Source organism: Aptenodytes forsteri, unplaced genomic scaffold, assembly GCF_000699145.1.
Source record: "Aptenodytes forsteri isolate BGI_AS27 unplaced genomic scaffold, ASM69914v1 Scaffold14, whole genome shotgun sequence".
In the NCBI taxonomy this organism is placed as follows: Eukaryota; Metazoa; Chordata; class Aves; order Sphenisciformes; family Spheniscidae; genus Aptenodytes; species Aptenodytes forsteri.
The window spans coordinates 1,792,303-1,803,704 of record NW_008794457.1 but is presented as its reverse complement, the minus strand read 5'-3'; the positions used below and the strand labels follow the sequence as shown (position 1 = coordinate 1,803,704).

At 46.1% G+C, this 11,402-nt stretch overlaps 1 protein-coding gene across 1 annotated transcript; it reads left to right on the top strand.

Moving 5' to 3' along the window:
- Positions 1 to 286: 286 nt before the first annotated feature.
- Positions 287 to 10,864, top strand: PNP (purine nucleoside phosphorylase). The gene is made up of 6 exons (XM_009290850.1): positions 287 to 309; positions 3,766 to 3,935; positions 4,310 to 4,413; positions 5,823 to 5,998; positions 9,497 to 9,687; positions 10,647 to 10,864. The coding sequence occupies exons 1-6, from the start codon at positions 287 to 289 to the stop codon at positions 10,862 to 10,864; spliced, it is 882 nt and encodes a 293-aa protein (XP_009289125.1).
- Positions 10,865 to 11,402: the final 538 nt, after the last annotated feature.

Here is an 11,402-nt window from a genome sequence, read left to right as displayed (position 1 = left end):
TAAAGTGTGTGTGCGTGCGTGTGAGCTTTCCGCAGAGCTCTAGAGCATATGTGTCATGGGGGATGAGACCAGAAAAGCAGATGTCCTGAACATGCCCCTCCTACTCGGGGATTAGAGATGCTCTGGGGAAAGCGGAGAGAAGCTGGGACACACCTCCCTGACTCACCGCCAGAGACGGCAGCAGCTTCTGCAGGTTCAATGGGCCTCTGCTCTTTGGTCAAATAAAACCCTGCAGCTCCATTTCCAGCAACCATCCCCTTCTTTCGGTTAAGCAGAGAGGAGGAGGATGGCCTATGCTGAGGAAGACAGGTAAGGTGCTGTGAAATAGGGGTTGCACAGACATCCAAGCTGGAAGGGGCTAGCGAAATTGCATCGCTTTTCCTCGCCTTGTTTTCCTCTTCTTACTGGGCACTCAATAAATGTCAGGCAAGTGCTGGTCAGAAGTAAACACCTTATTAGTGAAGAGGAATCTGGCCATCTGCCTGTGTCAGGTGCTGGTATTATGAAATATGGCAATGAGCAGGTGACCTTGGGAGAGCTTATGGGCCAGAAGAGGCAAATATCGTGGTGTGGAGAGGCATACGCTGCAAATACGTATGGCACTATGCCCCTCTGAAACGTAACGTCTGCTTTTTACATGGATTTGCTTTCAACCAAACCTAGAAGCACAATGTGGGTGGGGGTTTTTTCATGCAGTAAAAGATCTGTCATCGGTGACAGTCCTGTGTTTTGCAACAGATGCGTTTCTCCAGTGGATGACAGCAATCACAATAAAGGGGATTGTGTTTTCAGCTGATCCTGTGATTTAATCCAAAGTGATGCTACCGAGCACTATTATTAGGTGTGCATTGTTGGAGACAGAGTAGCTAGAGGGGGCTTTGTGCTACATGTATTAATTCAGGCTGTCAAAAAGCTTGCACAGACCTCGGGCTCATGCAGTCCCAAGCTCAATGTTGCATGTGGTGACCCACAGGTCAAACTCCCCCTCTGCTCCCGCTGAGCGGGTATCTCCTTCATATCCAGAAATTATCCGTGCCTGCCGGTCCCCTTTGATGCTGTGCATCCGCAAGATTTCTGAAAACTAAATACCACAAGCAGGGCACTGCAGACTAATTTTGGCATCACCGTGCTCTCAGCACTGGGGACAGCTCTGGTCTGTCCAAAGCCTTTGGGACGGAGAGGGCTCCGCAAGGCCCCTGCGCACCCGCTGAAGCTCCTTTCGGGCAAGAAGTATTACGCAGCACTGCAGTTTTACTTCTTTGGATAAGAAATATTTTAACGTCTTCCGTTTAGAAGGAAAAAAATTCCCTCAAACTCAGCACAGCTCAGTCAATCCCAATGTCTTCAGCAGACATGGAATCAGATTCATCCCACATTCCTAAATTTTCTGGGAATATGGGAATAATATCCATTTTTTAATTTATTTTGCAAGGGTGTATGCACCTTTTAAAAAAAACAAACAAAAAAAAAAGGGGGATTAGTGGTCAAGTGGAAGAGCAGATCCTGGTGACCTCGTTCTTTTCTCATGCCTGCCACAGGTACATCAAAAGCTTGGGTATTACATTTAAATTCTCTTGGTTCCCTCTGATTTCTAAACAAGGATTACAGTTATTCAACAGAGAAATTGGGGGGGGATCGTTCGTTAATCTATGTAAAGCACTTTTAAAGCTTTTCTCTGGGAGCAAGGGATGATACAGTCAGTCAAGTGTAGGCTTCATTAATGTCACTTTCATCAGTTTTGCTTATATCAGGAGCTCATGGTACACTTGGAAAATTCAACAATATGTTATGGTAAATAAACTCTTTCTCATTTCCAGACTTCTCCTTTGAAAAGTATTTCAGCTGAATGACTCTCTGTTTTAATTCATGAATACAGAAGTCATTTCTTCTCACTGGATTGCAGGTTTATGACGTACTCGGGTATTTTTGACATCATAGTTTGTATCTAGGAACGTAAGTTTGATGTATTGGACATTGGACAGGAATTATAGCAGAAGCTGGAGAGCTAGGAGATGAAAAAGCTCACAGAAGATGCCTGTGCAATAACTACTTACCTTGTTGGTATAAAGGAAGAATAAACATAGAATTGAGATCCTTTAATTGAATATCTGATACTCCAGTTAGAGGAACCAGTTGTATACTGACCGTCAAATCCTGTTCATCAGTGGTCTGAGACCCCCTGGATCGTAGAGCACCACTTCGAAAGCTTTTCTCTATGTCCCCTGCAGGCAGCAGAATCACAACGTGACTCAGGTTTGCACCTCTGGAATCGAGACTTGATATTCAAAAAAAAAAAAAAAAAAAAGAAACATTGATGAAGCAGACGGTGACTGCTTATCAGCATCTCCAGTCAATTTTACATCACCTTCAACCTCGGGTTGGCCCCCTGGAAAAAAAAAAATTTATTAAAAAAAAAAAAAAAAAGAAACATTGATGAAGCAGACGGTGACTGCTTATCAGCATCTCCAGTCAATTTTACATCACCTTCAACCTCGCGGTATCTGATTCTCTCACCCCTTAATAAGCAGATCAGCTTTTCATATAGAGAACCTGCTGCCCCTACCTGTGTTGGTTCACTCCGTGACCTAGTCCTCTACCGTATACAGTCATTAATTCTACTCATCAATGGTAACGATTGAGTTGCCACCAAGAAATGCTATCAGTACCCTCGCTTTTGAAGAAGCTTCCAATCAACCTTGATATTGACTTTCAGAAGATATCTGCCTTGTCCTATTGGAAACAGGATTATGGGATTATTCTGCTATTGATTGTGTTTCAAAACTGTGATTAATGCATGATGAATACTGGACTGACAGGCCAAAAAATTGAAGTCCACTCTCTTCCCATGAGACAGATACACAGCAGGCAGTGTAATGCCAACTTCTATCCCACCTTCTAGCAATGTGCCTCAGCACTGGATAAGACATATTTTTTGCCAAGCTATTTGAGCAGCCCCCCTCTTAAATCAGACAACATAAGCCCAGGAGCCCGGATTCCTGGTCTTAATTTCTGTTTTGATGTAGACTGATGTCACTGGGCCTCTCGCCTAGGACGAGACTGCAGGTGTGACCTCCTGCCCACCCTGTGGGAGAGGAGAGGGTGAATGAGATCTCCATGTTTAGCTTCCTGTACTGAAACCACAAGGTATTGAGGAGGTGGATGTCTGAGATGTGTTATCAGCCCCAGAAGGAAGCACTGGGAGCTGATGGCACTCAACGCTTACGAAGATTGACTTCTCCATCTCTGTAGATGATGCTTGCCCCATGTCCCAGTAGTCCACCTATTGCAGAGGACAATGTCTACTCCTCCAGCAGCACAGCATCCCAGCTGTGCTGTACAGGTGCCCTTGGACTTCCATCCTCTTGTATTTCCCCATCACAGGTTGGACATCCCCGTGTGCACACATATATAGGCTGCGATTTCTCAGTCTAACGTGCTTTTGCATTCCTTCAGTAACTCAGGAGAGACCGGAGCCCATCAGAAGCAGGAGTGGTTATGCCTTGTGATGTTTCTGTGATCTAGGTATCATTAGCCATTCTTCCACTATAGAATGAAACCGGCAAAGAGGTTTCAAATGATTTGCCTCTGGCCAGGAGTAAAAGACATGAGATTAAAAGTGAAACATCTTCAATAACAGCAGTGAGGCTCCTACTATTTTAGTCTTAACGAATTTTTTTTTTCTTTGCACCTTTTCAGGACTTCTATCCTTTGAAGCTTGTTCTTTGGATGGGTTGATAGCCTTACTGACATGTTCTCCTTTTGCAGAAATAGCTACGAGGTGTATAAGGAAACAGCGGATTGGTTACGCGCCCGTACCGTCCAGCGCCCAAAGACCGCCATCATCTGCGGATCCGGACTGGGAGGTCTGGCCGATGTGTTGGATAACAAGACAGTCTTTCTGTATGAGGACATCCCTCATTTCCCACGGAGCACAGGTTAGCGCAACCCAGGGCATCAGCAACCCATCCATCGGCAGCCTGCAACAGCCTGTTACAGTGAGATAACTCAGGTTAATGTGCACCACTTGGCATTGGTCTGCAAACTGGTTCCCTCAGTGGTGAAATGTGTTCACAGTAAAAAAAAAAAACATTCCTATTTCTGCACAAACTGGTTCCCTCAGTGGTGAAATGTGTGTTCACAGTAAAAAAAAAAACCCTACCTATTTCTGTGCTGTGGTATTTATTTAACTTTCAGCTCCCGGTTTCGCAGCGCTTGGCCCCGCTGTAATGCATAATCATCAACTGACAAATCCCTCTAAAGTCAAAGACCTCAAGACCTGTAACTAAACTGACACTCTATTAATTTCCAGTTGCGGGGCACGTTGGCCGATTGGTGTTTGGGGAGCTGAACGGACAGCCCTGCGTGTGTATGCAGGGACGCTTCCACTGTTACGAAGGATACTCTGTTGGCACGGTGAGTTCTCCTTAAGAAAATCATTCACGTAGCGGGGGGATATGTTGTAAAAGATGCAAAAGTGACTGCTTGCTTTGATATCTAGCTGCAGGAGCCTAGCTCTTTCAATGAACTTACATTGCTCTTGCAATGAATCTTGCTTAGATTTTAGTTTTCTCCCCAAAAAAATAAAATTGGGAGTTCAAACCAAGAGGTAGGGAGCTTCTGCTGGGTGAAGCTGATGCTGCGCAGCCACACAAAGGGGCAAGCCACGCTATACTCGCAGGGCAAAACAGTATATCCTACAAGGCAGATTAATTTGCGTGCTTTAACTCAGTCATTTTAATCATGATTTAAGTCAGCAACCAGGAAACGCTGAGTGATAAGAATATATCTATTTTAATCTTCTTTTGCATTTGTATAGTTTACAGCTTTTTATTCCCTAGAAAAAACTCCCTGGCTAGTGTAACTTGGTATACCCTCCCAGTTAACATATAGAAGTATGAGAATATTTGTGTTTGTTACCTAACAGGCATGTATGTACATTTCTGTTAGAAAACACCAATAATATTTATTTACTGGCGGATAGTTTTGTGTGTTCTTTTTTATTTGGATAGCTTTGATATTTTGCTTGTGGCTGAGGTCAGTTTGCCTTTGGATATAAACTGCAATACTTGGCACCACTCAACTTTTTGTAGAGCAAAACTATTTTAAACGCACTTGATGCAAAACTAAGTTTAGCAAAACATGTTTGTCTATTAAAATTATCTCATTTCTTAAAGAAGTGACATCCATAGTTAGGACACTTTCTGGTCACAGCTTTAGCATTTTGGAGGTAGCAGATATCATCCCAATTCCTTCCTGACTCGCAAAATCAAACTTTTAAAAAAAAAAAACTTTTTCCAGTTCCCAATTGTTCCTTAACTTTGGGTGAGCAGGTCACTGAAGTGAACTACCGTGAATAAAATGAAATGAATAAAATAATCTCTATGCTTCTGTGAAATGCATCGTTGCTGTAAAAAGCTGGTTTATCAATTACACTCAGTCCATGTGCATAAGTAGTTACTTCAATCAGCGCAGTGGTTTGATCTCTGTAAGACCTTGGCAGCGAGGAAAAATTATCTGCATATTCTTTTTGTACCGCATTTATTTGACCTTAGTGCAACTGTAGGAAATGTGGGCTTGAATTTTAATGGTGTTCATTTCAAGATTAGTTTTTAATATGTTTAAAAAAACATTAAAATTCTTTCTATTTAAATTAGAGGAAAATTTGAAACTGGAAAAAAAAATTGTTTTGTCTCCTTGTAGCCTCACATAGACCCTTCTCTGCATCATGTAAGCTGTGCACAAGTTGCGATACTACAAATGTGGTAGTAGTAGCTGTCTACAAATTGCGATACTCATTGCGTATATGCCTTTGGTTCTTGCAGGTCACCTTTCCCATCAGGGTCTTCTTTCTCCTGGGGGTGGAGATCTTGATTGTCACAAATGCTGCTGGGGGACTGAATCCCCACTTCCAAGTGGGGGACATCATGTTCATAAGGGACCACATCAGCATGTTTGGCTTAGGAGGGCAGAATCCACTGCGTGGACCAAACGATGAGAGGTAAGAAGGCATCAGCCCCATGTTACCACTTAATCCTTTCTTTCTCCGGCCACAGGCTAGGACTGCCAGTTGCCCCTGCTGGCAAATATTTACTGAGAGGTAGAGTTTGGCTCCGGGTACCCACGAGGGAAAAGTTAAAGCAATAGCTGTGTGTGCTGTGCCACCTGCCCTGCCTTCCCCAAGCACCTTTCCTTGGTGGTTGTTTACTCTTATAAGCCTATAAGGAGTTTATATGCAAACCTCCAGAGGGTTTTGTTTTATAAAAGTAGGCTTCTGATCCTTCTCCTGATGTGGCCAGCCGTACCATCTGCTAAAGAGACCCGCTGCTGCCTCTTATTGTCAGTCCTTCTCTCTGATAGTTCCTCTTAATTGAGCAGTCTGGTGAACTGCGGTATCTCCAGCCCGCATTTAGCAACAGCCATTTCTGGTGTGATGGAACTGATTCGACAGAGGCCAGGCAGTAAGTTGATAGCAGAGCAAAGATAAAACCTCAGAATCTCCTGATAATCACCCTTGTACCCAGGTCATTAAACTGGGGTGTCTTTGTTAACATCATGTATTCACTGAAGGCATCAGTCTGAGAGGTGGTTGTCTTGGCAGCCTCTTGGGACACCTCTAGATCTACGAGAGTGACCTGCTGCTGGTTGAGCTGGGAAGTCAGGTTTCCTATACTAGCTGTGTAGCAGGATCCTTAACCTGTGGACGGTGCACAGACGGGCTTGTGACACATCTTCACCCCTGGACTGCATTTGCCACCAGATGTAGAGTTGCTTTGAGCAGGAGGTTGGACTAGATAACCTCCTGAGGTCCCTTCCAACCTGAATTAATCTATGATCCTAAAACCCTTCCAAGGCACCATCAGATGGGTAGGGTGGAAGGCAACCAGCACCAGCAAGGTCATAGCACTGGGAGGAGACACGCCAGATGGGCCAGTGTTTACAAAAGGAAGCTCTTTGACTCTCAAATGGGGCTAAAAAGAGCGTGAGGACACATCCCCTGGAGATTCAGGCTGAGCAAAGGAGAGCACATCAGGCAGTTCCATATTGATATGGAAGCAGTAAAGATCCCGGGCTGTCAAGAGTCTCATGGCAGGAAAGAAAAAGAGGCTGCATTGTGATAAGGAGGTAACAGTAGCAAGAATTATTTCCTAACCAAACTGGCAGATGAAAGCCAGATGAAAGCCAGGTGTGTGAAGCCAGAGGACAAGCAACAGAGGTGGTGAAGGAGGTGGTAGTTTATCAGCAAAGAGTGAGTTTAGACAATAGTTAAATTCATTGTTGGGTTGGTACCTTCATCTTGAAAAAAGGACATGTTTGCAGGGCAGGCACCTGGACTGTCCTGGGACCTTTCCAAAAAAAGTTCTGGCTGAGAATAAGGTGGTCTGCCTGGCTTCCAGTTAAAGTTAGTTCCTTCCTGATGTAACACCGGACCTGGCTCCTGCTTCTGAAGAAGGCTGAAAGGTGCTAGCAGCTACCTCAGGAGAAATAAATGCTGTTCTGCGATTCAAATGGCGAGAGGATAGCACCCATCTGAAGCAGAACATCTTTACGTCTTCATAGGTATTGGTGTGAGTTGGAGGAAACGGTCAAAAGCACAGAAGCCACGTGGAGGAGTGTTTAAAGCTCTCTGGACTTGCGTAATCGCTCAGGAACAGTAGGAGAAACGCCAGCCAAACCATAACTGCATCTGGACAACGTTCAAAGGCAGCATAGCTGTCTCATTGCCTCCCAAGAGCAGCTTCCCGGTGAAGACTGCAGTGCTCTGGGAGGTGACTTTTGTACTGCTGACCGAGGCATCAAAATGGGCAAAAGGTCTTTATGAATCAGCTTTCAAAGTATTGCAGAGCTTTAGCTGAGCAAACTTCTAAAATCCAGTCCAGCTCAGCCACCAGGAAGGATTTACCTAAGCGCAACAGAGTAAAACTAGGGGCAATGAAGTGATGTGGAAAGGGAATATACTGCAAGAATCTGAGGATTGAATTTAATAAATTAAAGATCGGCTTCTGCATTGCTGGCCATCCTTCAGGAAAGAGAAGCAATTTTCATGGTGATGAATACTTATTACCTTAGACCAGATGGGAAAGTTTGTTTTTTATTTATATGATATTTCAGTGTTTATAAACATAAATAAGCCACCTACTACTCTAAACATTCAGCTGGAAGAACATGTAAACAAGCAGGAGCTTTAATAGCCTAGATGAGGGACGTGGTTCACTTCTACTGAACTGAGTTGGTGAACACGGCTGGGAGTTTATTTTCCAGATTTCCTCAGCAGCAGCACACCAGTCTTTGCCATCTGCTTCTGCTCTCCTTGAGTCAGTAGTAGGATTTGCTCGGTCAGGAGCAGGGCTGAGCTGTTACCCTAAGACCCAAAGCAAGCAAGAGACCCAGCCTTGAAGCACAGGATGAAGGCTACCTAAAATACCGCCCTGGCGCTCCAACATGTGCTGCTCTCCCCATTTCCCTGCAAGGGAGGACACCTAGAATGGCATGCTGTTGCCTAACTGTAGACATCTAATACCATCTGACACTCTGCTCAGTATCCAATACCCGTTCCCTGGGGCTGGCAGGTGCAATATAAGACCTACAGGATGCGTGCATGCTCTGGAGAGGCAGCTGAGGGGCAGGCAGAACCTACTGGGGCATCTCAAATGGGCAGTTGGATTGCACTTCTGTCCTAGAAGAGCCTCCAAGCTTGTACTTGGTGTGATCTTGCCATGCCAGGAACCAAATGCAGAACTGGATGCTCTTTCCTGGGATGTATTTTCTGACTAGCAAGCTTTGTTCATCTGCCTTCCAAAGAAAGTCATTCCTTGAGGCCTTTCAAATGAGACAGTAAAGGGGAAAGACTCAAATCTCACGCGATTTGTCCAGTGCATCCAACTCTGATTCTGTTTCAAGCACGTGGGTGTTAACGCAGTGACAGGACAGCCCTTGCTGTTGTGGTACAGAGCATCCCTCTTCGTGAGCCTGGTTTAGTAGCTGCCTGCTGTGATGAACCTTAAATGTAGTGTGACCGATGCTCCATCCGGCCCTGCTCAAACTCCCTCACTGGGATGATCGTTGGGACTCGGTGCCGCAGGGAGCCTGTCTGCAAGCTGTCGTGCAGGAGAAGCAAAGGGCAGCAGCTGTCTGATGGACAATGTTTAAAAGTCACCATGGGCAGTTACTGGGGAGAGAGATAATTGACCATCAGTGCTCTCTGGAGACAGGAGTCCTTGGAAAGACCGTTCCCGAAGGGTTTGTGTGGTAGTAACGTGGTGCCAGACCTTCCAACAGCCGTGACCTCTACATGCTGAGGGTCTCGGGTGATTAGATCTAGCAGGAATGTCATGATGGCAGAAGTAGCTGATGATGAGGCTGGGATGAGAGAGATTGCATCCGTGGCAGGTCTGCCCTTAACATTTCCCTTTTCTCCAAAGGGTGAGCATCACTGAACTGATGGAGGGAAGGTAGCGCTAGCAATATCGGCATGGCTCTGCCCTTTACTGCCTTGCAGGTTTGGAGTGAGGTTTCCCTGCATGTCAGATGCTTATGAACAAGATCTGCTCGGCCTGGCGATGGAGAGCGCACAGGAGCTGGGCTTTCTGAGCTTCATCCGAGAAGGAGTGTACTGTCTGCTGGCCGGTCCCTGCTATGAAACCATTGCCGAGTGCCGTGTGCTGCAGGCGCTGGGAGCGGATGCTGTAGGTAAGCTGGCTGCGCTGGGCTGGTAGGGTTGGTTGGGCACATGGATTAAACAGTTAATTCTGCTCAAGGCTGACTTTCTTCAGTCTTTGACTCTCTAAGTCTCCTGGGCCTAGAGAAATGAGCTCTGTGTATTTCTGCTTACTTCTGCAGTGGCTTAGTGCAGCTCCTAGGATGGATCTGCAGAGAGCCTGTGTGCTTATGGCTGCCCAGGACAGGGGTCCCAGCACAACGTTGTGCTTATTTCCCAAACACAAATCTCCCACGCTCAGATGGCTCGACTTCAGCAGGACTGAGTGGGGCCCAATCAGAAATAAAGCCCTCTTTTCTATTATTTTTTTAAATTCTGACACTGTAAGGATTTTCACTGTGCCTCTTCCCTACAAAGCAGCCCTCCGTAAGAGTCTTGGTTGTTTAGGGATTGGTAATTATGGAAATCTTCCTAACTGCATACAAAGAAGGTAAGCGTTATCATCCATATCATTCCTCCAGCTTGACCCCTGCATCGTTGAAGCTGCTCATGGAAGTCTGTTCATTAATATCTGTGGATTCATCGTGTGAGGAAAGGAGCTCAGCTTCCCACAAAACCGTTTTTTCTTTGCGATGGCTTTTTTAGCCGAGGAAGAGAAGAGCCAAATGACACAGCACAACAGTGCTGCTCCTAGCAAGGCTGCAAGCAGTCTGACACGTCTTGGGGAGAGAGACGTAGTGCGCAGGAATCAAATGTGGGTGGTTTATTGTGCAGAGCAGGGTTGTAAATGTAGTGCTACAACTATTACAGCCTTACAAGTATCGCAGCCTTTAACTATTACATCGCTCAGAAATAGAGCGCTGTGGGGGAATGAGACGGGGGAACGAGACAAGGGCATGCGCTGAAGGTAGGATCGTGGTTTGCAGCCTTGGAGAGATCTTGTTTTGGTGTAAATCCTGACTCATCCTGGTCCTTTCCTCTCCTACCGTAGGCATGAGCACTGTCCCAGAAGTAATTGTAGCCAGGCATTGTGGCCTCCGAGTCCTTGGGATCTCCCTCATCACCAACAAAGTGGTGATGAGCTACAACAGTCAAGAGAAAGCCAACCACGAGGAAGTGCTGCGCGTCTCGGTGGTCCGGGCTGAAGCCCTGCAGAAATTGGTCACTCATCTCCTTGGCAAGCTGGGGGAAAGCACAAACTCTCCGTGACCTCCAGCCGTTTATCATTCATATCGTAAGGCGTGAACACCAGCAAGTGCTGGGGGAGAGCTGTCGGTGAGACTGTCCCCTTCTGCTGTCCTGATTTTGAATAGACCTTTTGATCTTTGTCCCTGTGTTTTAGCTGGTCAGGTGCAGAGGTTTGCTTTGAATTTTGCCAGAATGATCCCCTTGTTAGTAGCCAGTGACCAAAACAGCTTTCTGGCACTTAAACAGGGTCTGACCTCTGGCAGATTCCCAAACCCATATGTCAGCAATGAGCCCCTCGGTAACGCGAGCTCCCGCTCCCCCTCATTCTGCTGCAGAGCGTTTGGTGTTTCTCGCCCATGGTGCTGCCTCTCTCAGTGCTGTACCCTCCTGCCCTGAGTCTTCGTTCCCCCGTTGCACTGCGCCGTGAGCCAGGTTGAGAGCTGGTCTCGGGGCTTGGTGCCTGCTGGGCATGCTTTGGTAGGACCTGATCTGCAGCCGATGGAAGTCCACAAAAAGACTCTGCGTTTTGGATGAGGACCTGGATATGTAAAATGGGCTA

Coding starts and splice junctions, on each gene's coding strand:
- PNP (XM_009290850.1), top strand. CDS start 287: ATGGCCTATGCTGAGGAAGACAG. Junction 310..3,765: donor GCCTATGCTGAGGAAGACAG/GTAAGGTGCTGT, acceptor CTCCTTTTGCAG/AAATAGCTACGAGGTGTATA. Junction 4,414..5,822: donor AAGGATACTCTGTTGGCACG/GTGAGTTCTCCT, acceptor TGGTTCTTGCAG/GTCACCTTTCCCATCAGGGT.